Source organism: Podarcis pityusensis (assembly GCF_964106645.2).
Source record: "Podarcis pityusensis genome assembly, chromosome: 16".
NCBI classification, from domain to species: domain Eukaryota; kingdom Metazoa; phylum Chordata; class Lepidosauria; order Squamata; family Lacertidae; genus Podarcis; species Podarcis pityusensis.
Genome location: NC_138041.1, coordinates 165,694 through 185,194, shown reverse-complemented (window position 1 = coordinate 185,194; position 19,501 = coordinate 165,694). Strand labels below are relative to the sequence as shown.

General features: G+C 50.4%; 1 protein-coding gene across 3 annotated transcripts in view; it reads left to right on the top strand.

Annotated features, from left to right (window-relative positions):
• The first annotated feature begins 349 nt into the window (after positions 1-349).
• Positions 350-19,501, top strand: part of INSRR (insulin receptor related receptor) — a 46,184-nt gene continuing 27,032 nt past the window's right edge. Inside the window, exons 1-2 of one of the 3 annotated variants that reach the window (XM_080985981.1) lie at positions 350-767; positions 17,935-18,495. In XM_080985981.1, the coding sequence (XP_080842107.1) occupies positions 533-767; positions 17,935-18,495 (796 nt within the window). In that variant the 5' untranslated portion in view covers positions 350-532. Of the gene's footprint in view, positions 768-15,215; positions 15,347-17,934; positions 18,496-19,501 lie in introns of those variants that run through there. The other 2 variants (XM_080985980.1, XM_080985982.1) reach the window with 2 other exon arrangements.

Genomic DNA, 19,501 nt, shown 5'->3' with positions numbered 1-19,501 from the left:
CACCCCTCCTGATTGCCCCCCACTTTCTCTCCCTCCAGCGGCTGCTCCTCACTCCTTTCCTTATTTCCCAAACAAGAAAGGGAAGCCAGTTCCTCCGTCCAACCTCATCTTGCTCCAGTTGTCAGGCTAAATATTTTGAAGTAACAACCGAAAACAAACTGTTGGAACTGGCCCAGTTCTGGCTCTCCAGCCCTCGAGCAAGAGGCGGGCTGCTTCTCCCCCCCCCCCCCCCAGCCACACACAACCACAAGGGGCAAGCCGTGCTTGTGTGCAAAAGGTCCTGTGTTGCCTGTGCAAGAAAGACAGACTGGCTCCGCCCCGGAGCTGCCCTGGCGGGGATGTTTCCACTCTCCCTCCTTTCCCGGTGCCCAGGTGCCGGAGTCCCAGGGGGGCCAGATGCTTCTGGGCTGTAGGATGGAGAGCAGCCGCCGCCGCCCCCTGGAGGGACCAGCCAGAGCCCAGGGGCTGCTGCTCACCCCTTTGCTGTGGACCTGACCCTCTGTGGTGAGAGGGGGGCTCTCTACCTCCCCCCATGAAAGAGAAACCCCGGCCTCTTGGGATTGAGAGTGGAGCCCAGCCAACGTTTCCCCCCCCTCCAGTGTTGCCCCCTCCTCTCCTCCTTTGCCCTCCAGAACTGGGTTGTTCATGGACCATGGAGCGGAAGGGGAAAGGAGGGAGCCCCGCTCTCGCCTTCTGGCCGGCCAAGGAAGCCCTGCTCATCCTTTGCCTCTTCTGGCTGGCTCCGCCTGAACCCGCTGCAGCAGAAAGTAAGTGCCTCCCGAGCTGGGCAGCTGCTGGGTTGCCGGGGGGGGGGGGCAGAAGTGCTTTGCGGGGGGCGGGGTAGTGGTGCTTTGCTGCAGACTCAACTCTCCCCCCCCTCCTCCCCAAAGCGTCAGCCCAGGTAGGAAGAAGCCTTCGACTTGCTCACCTCACCACGCGCCCTGCAAACTGGGCCAGAGCAGAGTTTGGAGATCTCCAATTCCGCGCTCAAGAGTTGGCCCACCTTACACTTCATGCAGGACTATGGCAGATAAAGGCCGGGTGGCCGGCGGCTGTTGTTCTCAGAATGTCTATTATGGGCAGCGGGTGATGCTGGGGGGGCTGAGAGCCCCCGGGGCTGACTGGGTTCCACATTGGAGGGGCTTGTCTGAGGGGGGAAAGAGCTTCCCTTTGGAGTGTGTTAGTTATTGTAATAAAGGATCTCACTGGGCAAGAGCTCCTGGTATTTAACCCATCAGTTGTCCTGATCCGCTTATTAAGAATGATGTAAGGCAGGAAAACTCTTGACTGATAAACTAATTGCAGCTAGAATTAAAACTCCGCAAAAAACACACGAGAGCAGCTACGAAGCCCCCAGCTGGTGGTGAAACTGGCTCTCTGGATAAGATTTAAGAGAGGAAGAAAATGTTTGACTCATGTTGTCTTGAGTGTGTTCATATTTCTGCGTGTTTTGTTTTTAAATAGATGATTTGGCCAAGGGAGAGTCTCATTTACTGATGTGTTTATCGTGTGTATTAGCTGCTAGAAGGGAGAATTACTTTTTGTGTTTGTTTTATTGGTCTTCGCTGAGCATAAGTATTTATTTTTTTCCTCTGGGGAAATTCAATAAAAAGTCTGCATCTGTACTGGAATTGTTTTAGCACATCTAAAAAATCTGTTTAAAACAATAAACTGTTTGCTTGTTGCTTGCTGCCCTGGGCTCCTTGGGAAGAAAGGGTGAATGAATGAATCAATGAATGAAAAACTTTGGGCACCTTAGAGACTTAACATATTTATCATGGCCTAAGCTTTCATGGACAACAGTTTACTTTGTCAGATGTGAGTGGACTGTAATCCACAAGGGCACTTATGCCAGACTTTGGCAACCTAGTCACACAATATTTCTCTAACTTGGGTCTCCAGCTGTGGTTGGACTACAACCCTTGGCGTCTACCTACCTGTGCTGTTATGGATAAAGTGAGGACAGCAGGTGTGTGAGGGAACAGGGACCCAAGTATCTTGTGTAAACTGGCCGGATTTATAGGCCAGGCACACAAAAGTAACTTTCTCTGTCGGCAAACAGAGCAGAACCAAAACACAGAGGTTGTTGCAAAGCAGGTTGTGCTTGGCTCAACTGAGGGAAGAATTTGCCCCACATAAGAGGGGAAACCACCCCTCAACCCCCAGCCCATTGAGTCAGGAGCAAAAGGTTGGAGGAACAGATGGTCTGATGCTAGTAAGTGGCAGCAGGGCTCCCTGGAAAACGGCAGTTGTGGGGATTTAACAAGACCCCCAGCAGCAGAGCCAGCAGTGGGCAAAGAGGGATCCCGGGGCATTGCTGCTGTGAGCAGAATGGCAGAAACCAGGCTGTGTGGCTCTTAAGCCCCCCAGGACAGTCAAGTTTCACAGAGCTGCAAACTAGAAACTTACCCTGCTCTTCCCAGCCCTGCTTGAGTCGACTGGTGTCTAATGAGGTCAACCCAAGCCCCTCTTCCCACTTGTGTTGCCCAGAAATTGGTATTATTCATTTTTTTTTTTAAATCATATTTATTAGAGTTTCCAATAATATAGAAATATAACAGAGAAGAAAAGATAGAATATATTTAGAGCCTTACTTTCGTTATCTTCTTTCTAGGACTCCCTCCTCCCCCTCCCGACTATATTCCCCTTTCATTAATTTGGTTCCACAAGCTCTCACTCCCAATTTAAAGCTTAATATGTTTAACCCATTAACCAATTTAAATTATACAATCTTACCATCATCCCTCATCATTAACAGAAAAAGAAAAAAGATTTTCCCCCAAGATCTACCCCAATTTCCTTCCACGAATTCCCTTTTTTTAAACATGTCAAATCAAAATACCATGATATACAAAAATTATATAAAGAAATAGAAGATAAAAAATATAAGAAGATTCAAAAAGATGGTTACATAGCCTTTGGATTCCAAAACTCCCCCCTCCCTTCCCCGGTTTGAATTCCCCATGTCCATCAGTCTATATGTTGTCAGCCTGGAGGTCTCAAGTCCATGGCCAGATTTTTTCCCATTCCACCTTGCCGGTTTTCTTTTAATTTATTTATTTAATGATGTTTAACTTCAAAAATCCAATCTAATAGAGGCCTTTAATTTCCTTGGTCTTTGCTGCTCCTCCCATTGTTCTTTCCGTGTCGTAGTTAGTCCTTTATTCTTTTTATTCCTTACTTTCTCAGGTTTCTTGTCTTGTTCAGCTGCTAAAACGTTCTTATTCCGAAATCTGGTATCTCTACAGAGGTTTGTTGTTCAGGAACAAAAACTTACGTCCAGTCCCTTCCTTTCTTCAATAGAAAATTCTATTGTCTCCTTTTAATGTAAACACCTCTGTAGACAAAATACTATTTCAGTTTTGCTGCTTTCCCAGAAGATAAGTCCTGTGCGAATCTCAGAGTAATTTTCCACATACGACCACTTGTAATGTCCCGAAACCCCTCTAGGGGGATTGTAGTAACTTTATATCCTCTACTCCAAAAGTCAAATTGTTGTTCCTTATTTTCCGACAGTTTATATCCATATTGTGTCAAATTGTAACAGAATTAGCCAGCAAAGTCCTTGTAACAAAGTCCTCTTTATATTCTCCAGCTTTGACAGCTACTTTGACAGCTGTCAAAGTCTCCGTCTCTCTTCGCCAGGCTCTATGAATCGCCCCGGTTCCCAGGGGGGGGTTGCATTTTCCCTCTCACCCTCCACTCTTCTCCTCCAGCACAGTTCTTGTAATTTCCCATCGTGGAATTAATGATTTTTATCAGCAATAAACTTCTCTTTCGATCTTGGTTACCCAGTCCTTGTTTTAGAATGTTTACAATCGGGGGGGGGGGGGCTGACTTCCTTTTTAGATCACCCCCGCTCGTGCCGAATCCGAAAAATTTTTCTTTTTTTCTCCTTTTGTACCCGGTTTCCCAATTACTCACGGGTTGTTGTTGATAGTCCGAATTTCCAATGGAAGAAGTCAGCGCTCTCCGTCGAATGGCATGCGGCTGCAGTCGGCAGGGGAAGCAGTGGACTCAAAGCACCACGCCACTCCCCGGCACCCGATCCGAAGCCTTTAAAAAGGCTCCTTCACGAGTCGGGAGGGCGCTAGCGGTGCCAGCCGAGTCCCCATGTCCACGGGCTCCGTGCCCGTGGTTTTTAAGGGTCCCCGCGTCGCCGGCGCGGTAGGACCCAGCCCCTGCCGAGCAGACTCCCTCCGGAGCTCGGAGGGAGTCCGCCATTCGGCGATGGCGCCAACCCGGAAGTCCCAGAAATTGGTATTATTCAAAGGCAATTGCTCCCTCTGGCAATGAAGGCAGCACACAGCCATCATGCCTAGCCTCCCTGAATACAGTGGTACCTTGGGTTACAGACACTTCAGGTTACAGACGCTTCAGGTTACAGACTCCGCTAACCCAGAAATAATACCTCGGGTTAAGAACTTTGCTTCAGGATGAGAACTGAAATTGTGCTCCGGCGGCACGGCAGCAGCAGGAGGCCCCAGTAGCTAAAGTGGTGCTTCAGGTTAAGAACAGTTTCAGGTTAAGAACGGACCTCCGGAACGAATTAAGTACTTAACCCGAGGTACCACTGTATGCCTAATCCTCTTTTACAGCTGTTGGCCATAACTTCCTCTTGTTGGAGAGAGTTCTGTGGTTTAACTGCGCTCTGTGCAAAGAAGTCCTTCGTTTTGTCAAACCTGAATTTTCCAATAACCAGTTTCATTGGGTGTTCACAAGTTAAAGACTCCCTGCCTGAAACCTTGGGGAGCTGCTGCTGGCCAGGGTAGGTATTGCTGTACTAAATGGGCCCCAGTGATCTGACCAGGGCCGGATTGAGGTTTGATGAGGCCCTAAGCTCCTGAAGGTAATGGGGCCCTTTGTATGTCCAGCTGTCCTTTGTCAACAACAAATTGCTGCTGTTTTTTGTGTTGAATATACGCTATATGGTAACTTATGGACCTAATAGGTATCTAAAGCCATTTGCACACGCAGAATGTAGGCACCCAATATATAGAAATGAGCAAACCAGTGATATTTTAGGGAGCAGGTGGGGCCCATTACTTACATCATAGGAGCCTACGCAACACAAAACACTGTTCCTGTATGTAAGTTTTATTTTATATTTTGGAAATGTACATCCATTTTTTCCCTTTAAATTTTTTGGGGTCCCACAAGAGAGTGGGCCCCTAAGCTATAGCTTGTTTAGCTTCTTTGTAAATCTGGCACTGGGTCCGACGTGTTGCAAGGCAGCTTCCTCTGTCCCTGGATCCTGCTGCCTGAGAGAGCCGTTGGTGGGGAGAAGGCGCTTCCTTGTGCCCCTTTGCTGGATTCCAGGGGCATAAAGGACTGCAGGGAGGGGAGTCGCAGGAGGCCTGGGTGGCAACTCTCGAGGCAGCAACAGGAGAGCCCTAGACCAGAGATGAGTCTTTGTGGGTTGGTGGGGGGCAGCTTCCAGCTAACTCCAGGTGGGAAAGGCAGGAATGGAGACATGGAAGAGGCTGACCCTCGCCCTAATGGGGCCAGCTTGCCAGGAGGATCACCTTGGAGTCCAGCTGCCCAGGTGGCCTCCCTTTGTTAACATGGTGCTAGTTTTGCCTTGGAAAGCTCAAAGCAGCTCATGCCCCAAGCACTACAATTTTTTTTATATATAAATGATATTTATTAAAGTTTCAAAAGAAAAGAAAGATTACATAGATAAAAAGAAAAAAAAAGAAAGAGCTAAAAAAGAGAAAAAATACAAAATACCAAATACAGAAAAAAGATAAAAAACACTTAAAAACAAATCAATCTTTCATATCTTACATTTCATTTCCTTGCTTCCCTGACCTCCTCTCACCTCCCTTTTTTGTATTCCAGTTCAATTAGTTAATTCAGCAATTCCTTTCCCTCTTTGTTTTTATCTTAATCCTTAAACTTAATATATTATAACTTTAAATTCTCACCTGTTAACAATCCATTTTTACATACATCTTTATAACATTGCTGCTAAAACCACTTAACTTCATTCTGTCATCATTCTAACATTCATTAATTTTGCAGTATTTCTGTAAATAGTCTTTGAATTTCTTCCAATCTTCTTCCACCGACTCTTCTCCATGGTCTCGGATTCTGCCAGTCATTTCCGCCAGTTCCATATAGTCCATCACCTTCATCTGCCATTCTTCCAGAGTGGGTAAATCTTGTGTCTTCCAGTACTTTGCAATAAGTATTCTTGCTGCTGTTGTGGCATACATAAAGAAAGTTCTGTCCTTCTTTGGCATCAATTGGCCGACTATGCCCAGGAGGAAGGCCTCTGGTTTCTTCAAGAAGGTATATTTAAATACCTTTTTCATTTCATTATATATCATCTCCCAGAAAGCCTTAATCCTAGGGCACGTCCACCAAAGGTGAAAGAATGTACCTTCAGTTTCTTTACATTTCCAGCATTTATTATCGGGCAAATGGTAGATTTTTGCAAGCTTGACTGGTGTCATGTACCACCTGTATATCATTTTCATAATATTCTCTCTTAAGGCATTATATGCCGTAAACTTCATACCTGTGGTCCATAACTGTTCCCAGTCAGCCATCATTATGTTATGTCCAACATCTTGTGCCCATTTAATCATAGCAGATTTCACCGTTTCATCCTGAGTATTCCATTTCAACAGCAAGTTATACATCTTTGACAAAATCTTAGTTTTGGGTTCTAACAGTTCTGTATCTAATTCTGATTTTTCCACCTGGAAGCCAATTTTCTTGTCCAAATTGTATGCCTCCATTATCTGATAGTAATGAAGCCAATCTCGCACTTTGTTTTTTAGTTTCTCAAAACTCTGCAGTTTCAATCTATCTCCCTCTTGTTCCAGAATTTCCCAATATTTCGGCCATTTGGCCTCCATATTGAGCTTTTTCTGAGCTTTCGCTTCCATCGGTGACAGCCACCTTGGGGTTTTATTTTCCAGTAGGTCCTTATATCTTATCCAAACATTAAACAATGCTTTCCTGACAATATGATTTTTAAATGCTTTATGTGCTTTGACCTTATCATACCACAAATATGCATGCCATCCAAATACATTATTAAAACCTTCTAAGTCCAAAATGTCTGTGTTTTCAAGAAGCAGCCATTCTTTCAGCCAGCAAAAAGCTGCTGATTCATAATAAAGTTTAAGGTCTGGCAGGGCAAATCCACCTCTTTCCTTTACATCCGTTAGTATTTTAAATTTTATTCTAGGCTTCTTGCCCTGCCAGACAAATCTAGAGATATCTCTCTGCCACTTCTTGAAACAATCCATTTTGTCCAAAATTTGCAATGTTTGAAACAAAAATAACATTCTAGGCAATACATTCATTTTTATCGCAGCAATACGACCCAGCAGTGAAAGCCTCAAATTCACCAAATTTCTAAATCTTTTTTCACTCGAAGCACTACAATTTTAGCTAAGGAGAAGCCCCCACCCCGTCCCCACCAGCCCACTGGGATGGTGGTGTTTAACTGAGAAAGCTGGCTGAAAACCTTGCCCTACCCTTAGGCAGAGTGAGGCGGCTGGTGCTGAGGCGCTGGGAGGACAAAGCTGTGGACTCTCTGTAGCTGGTCAATCAGCGTCATGATAGTCTTTATCAGATCACAGGCACCCCTGCATAGGGAGAAGGCTGCCTTCTTCCGAGTCAGACCATTGGTCTGCCTGGTTCAGTACTGTCTACGCTTTGTGGCCGTGGCTTTCCAGGGCTTCACACTCAGGGTCCTCTCCCAGCTCTGCCTGGCAATGCCAGAGAGAATCGGACCTGGGACCTTCTGCATGCCAAGCAGCTGTTCCACTGCTGAGCTCCTGTCACTCACAAAAACCCACATCTGAAGAGAGGTGATTGCGGCTTCTAGTCCACTGTGCCAAGTGAGTGCCTCTCTTCTAGGCATGAGCTTGCCCTGTCCAGCCATCTTTCTCCCGGCTCCCTGGGCAAGCCAGAGTCCCGGCTGGTGCCTGGTGGTCTCTGAGGGGAGCTGGGCCCCCCTTCGCTCCCCTTCCCTTGTGCCCCCTGAGAGCACCAGGCTGATCCTCTCTTGTTGCCAGGTGGAGTGTTTGGGGTTTGAAGTTTGCGTTTACAGAATTTAGCCCCGGTGTTTATAGTAAATGTCAGTTTGGACTGAAACGTTGCTCTGGAGGTGATAATTTGGCTTCAGGTTTCACATACACACACCATGAGAGAGGAGCATGGGCAGCAGCAGCAGCAGAGCCACGCCAAGACAGGGTCTCCTTTGCTGCCCTTTGCGGCCATGGGGGGACGGACTTCTGAGCAGGTTGTCTATTTCTGCACGTTCCTGGGGAAGCCTTTTACACGAAGGGGGTGGCGACCAGGGCTTTTTGTCAGCCGGAACTCTGTTCTGGCACCTCTCAGGTGGGCGCCATTTGCCATTGAAATATACTCAGAGTCGCAAAGTGATTTCATGCTCTTTATTCAGCTCATAGTGGTGAGGAGGAATGAATAAATGTCCCCTCACAGTATCTGCTTTATATACATTATTTACACAATGGGCTGCACATGATTGGCTAATTCTGGAATTCTACTGTAAGCCAATCAGGTTGTGGATTCACTTCTATCTGGAGCAGGATTGGGTGGTTCCTGCCAACCAATCATACTGCTGCATTGTTCTAGGACCAATCAGACTGCTGCATTCTGAATCCTATTGTTCTAGGACCAATCAGACTGCTGCCTTTTGGATCCTATTGTTCTAGGACCAATCAGACTGCTACAGTTTGGATCCTATTCAACTCAGTACATAACACCCCTCCCCTCTAAGTTCCAGTCCTGCCCGGGAGGTCGCATTCATAGTCCTCAAGGTATGCCGGCGGCCTACGTGTGCGTTGTGGCCTGGGGTGTTCCCTGGTCCGGGCTCCGGGTTCTGGCTCGTGTTCCAAGGATGCTGGCTGTGATGCGGCTGTTTGGTCTGGTGCAACCGGCTCGCTCAGTCGTGGTTCTGGTTCCGGTGTCCTTTCGGCCTCACGGGTCCTCTCTGTATTTACTGATTCTGCCTCTCCTGCTGGCCCCTCCTGCTCTATGGGCCTCACTGCCCCGCTGTTCCCTTGGGACTCCTCTGACCTGTCCTCCTCCTGGTTTTCTCCCGGGAATCGTCGCCGTATCTGGTCGCAGTGGCGGCGCCAGCATTGCCCCCCATCCGTTAGCACCTCGTACGACACGGGGCCAGTGACCCTGGTGATTGTGGCGGGTACCCATGCTGGGCCTGCCCCAAAATTCTTTGTGTACACTGGGTCCTGGGCCTCGAAGGTCCGGGGGTTCCTGCCTTCCCCCACCACTATCTCATCCTGAGCTCTATCGGGGTGAAGGCGGTCCAATCTGATTGCAAGGCGCCGACCCATTAGTAGTTCAGCGGGGCTCCGGCCAGTCGTTGAGCTGGGGGTGCTGTGCTGTGCTAGAAGGAATGTGGCAAGGCGGTACTCCCAGTCCCCTTGCGTCATGCGGCGAAGGGTGTCCTTGGTGGTCCGCACCATGCGTTCTGCTTGGCCATTGGTGGCAGGGTGGAACGGCGCCGAACGGATGTGGCGGATGGCGTTCTGCGCTGTGAAGGTTTGGAATTCTCCTGACGTAAATGCAGTCCCGTTGTCTGAGACGAGAGTGTCAGGGAGCCCGTGGGTTGCAAACAGCCTGCGTAGTACCCGGATGGCTGCGGACGTGGAAGTGGACGGTACCAGTGCGACTTCCAGCCATTTGGTGTAGGAGTCCACCACTATGAAGAATGTTTTCCCCTGAAAGGGGCCAGCGAAATCCACATGCAGGCGTGACCATGGTGCTCGGGCGGACTCCCAGGACTGGACTGGGGCCCTTGGGGGATCTGGGCGGGATTCTTGGCAGGCCTGGCAGTGTTTGACCCAGGCCTCTATCTCTCCATCGATCCCCGGCCACCACACATAACTCCTGGCAAGGGCCTTCATTCTTACTACCCCTGGATGTGTCTCGTGTAGGGCTGTGAGGACCCTTTTGCAGAGGGGCTGGGGAACAACGACTCTGCTTCCCCATAACAGGCACCCCTTGTGGGCCGACAGTTCATGTTTGCGGGTTGTGTAGCCGGCGAATTCTGGCCCGGGGCTGCTGCTGGGCCATCCCCTCCACACCCAGTCCAGGACCCGGGAGATGACCCTATCTTTCTTGGAATGGTGTGCAACTTCTTGTGCCTGAATGGGGCGGTCGGGAAGCAGCTCCAGGCTCATAACCTCTTGTGCAGGTGCTGGGTCAGGGCCTGTTTCCGGTAGTGGTAGCCTGCTGAGGGCGTCCGCATGGCCCATCGCCTTCCCAGGTCGGTGAATCAGTGCATACTGGTAGCTGGCAAGGAAAATTGACCACCTGAGGACGCGAGGAGACAGCACTTGGGGGGTCTGCTTTTCGGGGGCAAACAAGCCAAGCAACGGCTTGTGGTCAGTCACCACGGTGAAGGGCCGCCCGTACAAGAAATCATGGAATTTTTTTACTCCCTTTACGATTGCCAGACCCTCCTTGTCGATTTGCGAGTAGTTCCGCTCGGTTGTGTTGAGTGTCTGGGAAAAGTACGCCACCGGTACCTCTCTTCCATCCGGGAGTTGGTGCCCCAGGACAGCTCCAATGCCATAGGGTGAGGCGTCGCATGCTAGCACCACCGGCAGCCTCTCGTCGAAGTGTGCCAAGACCGAGTTTGAGACAAGCAAGTCCTTGACTGCCTGGAATGCGGCCTCCTGGCGCTGGCCCCACACCCAAGGGGCCCGCTTGTCCAGGAGTCTGTGTAGGGGCTCCGCTACCGCCGCCTTGTGGGGAAGGAAGGAATGGTAAAAGTTCAATAGCCCCAAGAAGGCCTGAAGTTCAGTCTTGCTCTTGGGCGCTGGGGCATCACAAATGGCCCGTACCTTGTCCCCAGTCGGGTGGACCCCTTCTGCGTCCACCATAAATCCCAGAAAGTCCACCTGAGGCACTCCTAGTAGACATTTTTCCCGCTTCACCTTGAGACCCGCCGTCTGGAAACGGTGCAGAACGGTGCGGAGGCGGTCCTCAAACTCCTCTGGTGTGGGGCCGGCAATCAACACATCATCGAAGAAGGGGGTGACGCCAGGAATCCCTTTAAGGAGAGAGTCCATTATATTCTGGAATATGCCTGGTGCCACGCTGACACCGAATTGCAGCCGCTTTACCCTGAACGCTCCTCTGTGCGTCACAATCGTCTGTGCCTCTGCTGTGGCCTCATCTACTGGCAGCTGTTGATATGCTTGGGCCAAGTCCAGCTTGCCAAAAATTTTCGACCCAGCCAGGGTGGCAAGGACATGGCTGACCACTGGCACTGGGTATGCGTGGGCCGTGAGGGCCTTGTTTATGGTACATTTGTAGTCTGCGCAGATGTGGACCGAACCATTAGGCTTGACGGGTGTGACGATTGGGGTTTCCCAGGGAGCATTAGGCACCGGCTCCAGCACTCCTTGCTCTACGAGTCGGTCCAATTCCTCGTCTATACGGGGTTTCAAGGCGAACGGGACCCGGCGGGCCTTGAGCCTGACCGGTCGTACTGCGGGGTCAAGCTGTAGCGCAATGGGGGGGCCCGTATACTGTCCCAATTTCCCATCGAAAACCCCTGGAAATTCCTTGCATATGGCGTCCACGTCCACTTGTAAGCTAGTGTGGTTCACCCCGGTGACAGCTAGCCCCAGTGGTCCAAACCATGCCAATCCCAGTAAGCTAATGTAGGGGCCCTTGACCACAAGCAAGTCCAGTTGCCGCGTCCGCCCTCGGTATTGCACCCTGAAGGTCCCCACCCCCATTGTGGGGACCTTACGTTTCTGGAAGTCCCGGAGGGTGAATGGGGCCGGCCTGAGTTTGGGACCCCCAGTGGGACACAGTTTCCTTAAGGTCCTTGCCGAGATTATGGATAGAGTTGAACCCGTGTCAAGCTCCATGCGGCATGGGGCCCCCTCTATCTGTACCTCTACATAAATTTTCTCTACGTTGGGGTGGGGCAACTGGTATACCTGGAAGTCCGTGAGCTCCGTCGAGTTGCCTTGGTGCGTTGGGCCCCGGGACCTGGGGCTCTTGGATTGGTCATCTGATGCCTGGTGTCGGGTGGGCCGAGCCCGACACACCCGGGCGATGTGTCCCGATTTTCTGCACTGCCTGCACTCTGCGTTGCGGAAACGGCAGGTCCTCCTCTCGTGACTCTCCCCGCAGCTTGCGCAGTTCCCTCCTTCTCGTCGAGGCAGCTGTGGTCTGTGCGCTGCTTGAGTGCGCTGCTGTACTCGGTGCACCTCCTCCCTGTCGGATCCTGAGTCGTCGGTGAGGTCTTCATGGTGGACCCTCGGTTGGGATGGCAGGCTCGGCCGTGCCTCTTGGGTCGACCTCTCGGCAGCTTCTGTTGCCAGGGCCTCCTCCAGAGCGACCTGGAACGTTAGGTCCTTCTTAGCGTAGAGGCGTCGTTGCAGCTTCTCATCCTTCAGGCCACCGACGAGGCGGTCACGAAGCATGTTCTCCAGCTCTGAGAAGTTGCAGAACCGGGCGGCTTGGCGGAGAGAGGTCACAAACCCAGTTATGGTTTCCCCAGGGGCTTGCCGCTTTGCGTAGAAGGCATTTCGACGAGCCACCACTGAGGGCTGCGGCGAAAAGTGCCCCTTCAGCTGTTCCATTATTGTTTTGTATGGAACAGTAGCGACGTCTTCAGGCGCAAGGAGAGCCCGGGCGATTTCAAACGTCTCCTCTCCGCAGACGCTGAAGAATATCGCCCTCTTCTTGGCGTCTTCTTCGTCGGTGACCCCTTTGGCTTCTAGGAGGAAGGTGAAACGGGAGGCGTACGCTTCCCAGTCTCCAGATGCTGGGTTGAATGGCGAGAAGCTGCTGTTGGCTGCCATTCTGAGTTCCTTGTGCCCCGGAGCTGAAGCCTGGATACACGGTGCGAGGCAGCGGTGCGGCAGTTGGCGGTGCTGCGGTGCTGTGTGTGGCAGTCAGCTCAGCGGGATCCCATCCTCGTCGCCAGTGAAATATACTCAGAGTCGCAAAGTGATTTCATGCTCTTTATTCAGCTCATAGTGGTGAGGAGGAATGAATAAATGTCCCCTCACAGTATCTGCTTTATATACATTATTTACACAATGGGCTGCACATGATTGGCTAATTCTGGAATTCTACTGTAAGCCAATCAGGTTGTGGATTCACTTCTATCTGGAGCAGGATTGGGTGGTTCCTGCCAACCAATCATACTGCTGCATTGTTCTAGGACCAATCAGACTGCTGCATTCTGAATCCTATTGTTCTAGGACCAATCAGACTGCTGCCTTTTGGATCCTATTGTTCTAGGACCAATCAGACTGCTACAGTTTGGATCCTATTCAACTCAGTACATAACAGCCATTCTAAGAGAACAAGAGAGGGGCGCATGGTGAGTTCCAGCACCTCTTTTTTCTAGAAAAATAGCACTGGTGGTGCCTATTGGGGATGGGGCAGCATCCTTTGACCGCCCCCACTACCACCTGGGGCAGACGATTTGCAGCCAGTCCTGAGGCCTTGCTGACTTGCTCCAGTTCAGGGCCAAGAGCGCCTCAAGCCCCCGTGTGTGCCAGGTGGGCAGGTAGCTCTTTCAAAATGGCCCCTCACCTCCCAAGCACCACCCTTCCCTTGCCATTTTGACAAGCAAAGCTGGAGGATCCCTCCCCGGTTCTCCTCACAGCCCCCCACCCCCAGTGAGTGTTTTGTCATACTTAGCAAACACTGAGATATCAAAATACTGTGAGCAAATATTACCCGCGGCTATTCAGACCTTCCGGAACAGAAACGGAACTGTTTAAACAGGTGATCAAACAGGGCTTTTTCCCCTGGACATGATGCCTGAGCGCAGCGCCTTCTCCTCCACATCTCTCTGGGCTGCTCCTCTTGTGCCTTTGCTGAGCATTGTAAGGCTGCTTGCCTTTGTCCATGTACCACAAACACACCATTAGCCGGAGAAAGGAAGCAGCAAGTTTGGGCAGGTGCCAGATTCTCCTTTTGTGAAAGATGGAAGCTGAGCACTTGGGAAGCTGCAGTCCCTTCGCCAGGAAGCCAGGAAGCCCCTTTCAGGACCATTCATTTTCCAGCCACTCGTAGTCGTCTGGACAGCAAAGCAACTGGGGAGCTTTTTCAGGGAGAGTTCAAAGAGCCACCAGTTCAAATGCTTGGCAGCAGAGCACATGATCTGGACACAGGAGGCACCAGGTTCAATTCCTGGCGTTTTCAGGATGGTCTGGGAATGCCTCCTGTTTCTGAAACCTCGTGGAGCAGCTGCCGGTCAGTGCAGACAATGTTACGCAAATAGATCTAGGTAAAAAGCAACATTTTATGTTTCTACTTAAATGGAAACTTTGAGGAGTGTCACCTTGCTTAATTTTTAGTGGGCAGCTGTGGTCGGTGGGACAGAGTCCAGGCTTTGCATGCAGAAGGTCCCTGGCTTAATTTGTGGAAGGAGCCTTTCAGAGTGGTGGGCAGCCCTCCCAACGGCCGCATTGGGGCAAGGTCTACGGGGAAGAGTTGCTGTGATCTCTAGGCCTGCACTGTTTTGGTTTCTTTGAATAAAGAGCCAACTTCACTCACACCGGGTGTTTTATTGCTGACCTGCTCCTGACTCTGGGGCCTGACTTTAGCCTACAGCTGTGGGCTGATGCCAACAAACTGCATACAGCTGCTGTTGGAGGGGAAGAGAGTATATACGGTGATATCCCATTTAAATATTTTTTAAATCCCACTTTCCAGCCCCAGAAGGGCCCAGAGCAGCTTGCAGTTCTCTACCATCTTAAAAGCCATGACACCAAAGGAAAGTGGCTGGGGAGGGAGGAGGAGGTAACAAACCCAGGGGCCAGTTTTTCTGTAAAATGGATCAACACAAGCTCTTGGAGTCTCCTTCTGGGCATGGCTGTGGCAGCTGCCATGATGAAATTTACCACTGGTGGGAAGCAGGCAGCTGTGTCTCTTTGCCTTGCTGTTCATGTTGCCCAGGAGGAGGTAATGAAAATGACCTCTGAGGGCCTGCCCCCACCTCCAAGTAAATACTGGCATCCGGGGACAGAGATTAGAACTGGACTGATGCCAGGCCTCCTTCTGTAGTGCCCTTCCTCTCTTCCTTCCTTTCCGCCTTTCTCTGGGGAGAGACTGGGACCAGCCTCTCGCCCAACACCAGGGAGCCTGGCTGCTGCTGCCGGATCCGGCCCAAGGCCTGGAAAGGCAGCCACTGCCAGGGGACCGAAGGCTGCTGCAGAGGACAGGAGCAGGTGTGCATTTGCAGCAGATCCACAGGGTGCAGCCTGGCCGGCAAGAGCCAAGCCAGGATCCCCACAAGGCCCACCTCTGCCTTGCAGAGCGCCAAGGGGAGCGGATGGCAAACCTCAGAGTGAAAGTAACACTTCCTTATATATATATACAGTGGTACCTCGGGTTACAGGATGAGAGCAGAAATCGCGTAGCGGCAGCCCCATTAGCTAAAGTGGTGCTTCAGGTTAAGAACAGTTTCAGGTTAAGAACGGACCTCCAGAATGAATTAAGTTCTTAAGCTGAGGTACCACTCTCTATAAAAAACCTTCTTAAACACCCAAAATTCATAATAAATCACTTTATGAAGACTCAGTGCATTTCAGAGAAACTGCTTCAACTGTCAGGCATCACTGGGATCAGACTGCGTACAGTACTTACCGTAAATAAAAGCACCACTTGATTTTTTAAAAACAGTGGTACCTCGGGTTAAGAACTTAATTTGTTCTGGAGGTCCGTTCTTAACCTGAAACTGTTCTTAACCTGAGGTACCACTTTAGCTAATGGGGCCTCCCGCTGCACCTGCTGCCGCCACCGCCGTGCGATTTCTGTTCTCATCCTGAAGCAAAGTTCTTAACCCAAAGTACTATTTCTGGGTTAGTAGAGTCTGTAACCTGAAGCGTCTGTAACCCGAGGTACCACTGTATAACCTCCACCCCCCACCTCTTAGCAATTTACAACAATATAAAGCATTAATAATAACAATATTGATTGGAAAAAAACAGAACCTCAGAGTGGTTTACAAAATGATTAAATGAGAAAATTAAGAAAGATTTCCAATACTTAGAACATGCAAGAAGTTAAAATACTAAAACAGATTAAAAAATTCCCAGCAGCATTTCTAAGCATCTGGGTAGGCTTTTCCAAGCAATTTTTTAGCAGGAGCCAAAAAGAGTCCAGCAGAGCCACCTGCTTGATCTCAATAGGCAGGGAGTTCCAAAGTGTTGGTGCCACCCTAAATGACCTGGTTCATTTATTCATTCATATTAAATTTGTATACTGCCCTTCCTCCATAATTCTCATGGTAGTTCACAGTATAAAAATACAAGATAAAAACACAAAATAGATAATAAAAACAAGAACAAGAACAAACCAAGAACCCCGTAAATGCAGAACGGCTACTGCGTGGCCCCTGTAGCGGTGCCAATTCTGCCGAGCAAAGCAATTCAGAGGACACGTGGGATAAAGCTTATTTTAAAGCTTCTTGTAGGGTTGTTGTTGTTGTTTTACTATAGTATTGTTTTACTTTTCTGTTCAATGTGTCCTGCTTGGCCACTGTGACAAGAGAAAGACGACTAATGGATCCATAAGCCAAGCTGCTTCAGGGTCTGGGAGGAGGGCTTTTCCTTCCATCAGGAGCAACAAGACGGGTGTTGAAAATGGGGTGTCTGTCCCAGCAGGGGTCTTGGGTCTCTCCCTGGTGGAGGGTGTGGGGAGAGGAGCAATGTGGCGTCTTTTGCCGTCTCTTTTCCTTGTAATTCCTGTTCTGTTTTCAAAAGCGCATACAGCACTGTCTTGTTTCAGGCCACCCCAATCTCTGAGCGCTGAGAGATCCCAGGGGTTTTGGACGCTTTCCCAGAGTTTGTGTTTCCCTTTGGAATGAGGCACACAGGAGACTGCGGTGTCTTTATGATATGTGGTTTATTTACACATATATACAAACTGAGCCCACACAGGAGGGGCTCCCAGCCTCCAAACCCCCAATAGGTCTTGCTTCTTTTTCTCCCACAGTCACAGCCTTGGATCCCATCAGAAATCAAACACTGCTTTCTGAGCCTCTCCTTGCTGCTTTACTTCTAGCTCACACCATAGCAAACTCTGCTGTAAAACTCAGGCTTTGTCCTTCTAGCTATCTGAGAGTTGAAGTAGGGCCCCCACCCACTTCTTGTCTGGCGCAGAGCCCCCTTTCCTTTGTTCTCTTAATGGCCCATCCCCCAGTCAGTCACTTCAGCAGGGAGCTTGCCTGGCTTAGCTTTAACACTTGCTGGATCCAAGGATAAGAGGGGTTTGGCACCCACAAACCTAGAACAATATGTTAGGAGAAAGAGTGCATAAGCTGTTATGTATTAGTGAAAATAACATAAAATGCAGCATCAGGGGAAACTAGGAGAGTTTAGTACGGTGCTTTTAATGATTGTTTTGTCCTGCTTTTTAATGGTGAGATATACATTTCATCTGCCCCCTGTTGTGGCCAGCTGAGTTGGCAGCATATAAATACTTTTCTAAATAAATAAAGTGCTGGCGGGTTTTCACAAGGGCTTAAGAACTGTTGTGGAAATGGGGTGAGCTGAATGTAAGATTGGGGAAATGGGAAAGCAAATTTGAGAGGTCTGTCCATCCTGTCTTCTTCTGGCTGTTCAGACAGACAGAGGCTCCCTGTGTCAGGCAGAGGCCCTCTGAGGAGGTTGGAAAGAGCAGCCTCTCCTCCTGGGCCATTCACACAAACAGGTGGTGCAAGAATGTTGAGATTCCTGCATTGCAGGGGGCTGGACTAGATGACCCTGGGGCTCCCTTCCAACTCCATGAGTCTGGAGCCTGAGGGGTGTTTGTGTGGGTCAAATGCTGCAGTCTGAAGAGAGTCCTGTGTGCTGGAACGGTGCGGGAGGTGAAGAGCATGAGCTGTTCTTCATGTCCTGGTGACTCATTTTCTTTCCCTGCCATTCCCCATTTCTCCAGTCTGCGAGAGCATGGATATCCGCGTCGATGTCTCCCAGCTGCGGAATCTGGAGAACTGCACCATCATCGAGGGCAACCTGCAGATCCTCCTCTTGTTCACCACCAGCAGCGAGGATTTCCACCCCTTCAGCTTTCCCCGCCTGGTCATGATCACGGAGTACCTCCTGCTCTTCCGCGTCTATGGGCTGGAGAGCTTGCGCGACCTCTTCCCCAACCTGTCGGTCATCCGGGGGACCAGTCTTTTCTTCAACTACGCCCTGGTCATCTTTGAAATGCCGCACCTGCGTGACATCGGCCTGCACAGCCTGACCAACATCCTGAACGGCTCCGTGCGCATCGAGCGCAACCAGGAGCTCTGCCACATCTCCACCATCGACTGGGGACTGATGCAGACCCCCCACGCCCTGGAGCAAAACATCATCTTGCACAACAAGCCCGCGGAGGAGTGTGCTGACGTGTGCCCGGGCATCCTGGACGTGGAGAAGCCCTGCGTCCAGACCCAGACCAGCCTCAAGGGGCAGCTGGAGTATCGCTGCTGGACCTCCAGCAACTGCCAGAAAGGTGGGTTGACCCAGGTCCACTCTGGGCGTGTGGTGCCTGCAGTGGCCTTGCGAGGGGCTTGTGAATGGCTGAGCTTCGCAAGGGAGCAGAAGGGCATTATGGGTCACTTGATTCCCATTGTGCTTCAGAAAGAGTTCCTTGGCACGAGAACAGCAAAAACAACAGCTAATCCGAACCCAAATATAATTTATTTATAGTCCATCAGCCACAAATCCAACAGTTATCATATAACTAGCTGTTGCCGAGGGCAGTGGAGAATCAGGACCAAACAAGGCACGGTGGGGTGAGGTTGCTGTGGCTTTAAGAGGGGATTAGACAAATTCATGGAGGACAAGGTGGTCAATGGCTGCTGTGAATAATGCTGGGTTTTGAGAGCACAGGTCCTGCTGTGGCTCTCAAATGAGATGGCTGCCGCTGCCTTCTTGCCATGATGCCTCTGCTCTTCTGAATATCAGGTGCTGGAAGCCACAGGAGGGCAGAGGGCTCTTGCACGCGGGTCCTGCTTGCTGCCTTCCCACAGGAAAATGTTTGGCCCCTGGGAGAACAGGATGCTGGGCTAGAGGAGCCCTTGGCCGGATCCAGCAGGCTCTTCTGAGTTCTTATGATCTGCTTGACCCCTGTGGGACAGAATGCCGAGCTAGATGAGCCCCTTTGGGCCTGATCCAGCTGCAGCCAGGCTCTACAAAAGCCATGCCTGTGTCCTTTTAACCCCTTCCTTTCAGGCTGCCGCTGCCTGAGCTGGGAGGGCCCCCTTCCCTCTCTCCTTACACACTGACGTTCCTCCCTGGCTGGGCTCACGGCTCATTCTGCCGGCACGGCTATCTTGGGAGCCTGGCTGGCTATTTGCCTGGAGACACACGGGTGTGGCTAGTATGATCCGGCCTGGGAGCTTCTGCATAAGTCTCCTCAAAACAAGGACCCAATAAACTTTGTTCTTTCCTGTGTTTACACAGAGGAACTATTATTAGGAAACAGGTGCTTTACTTTTTAATTCCTTTGTGGCCTA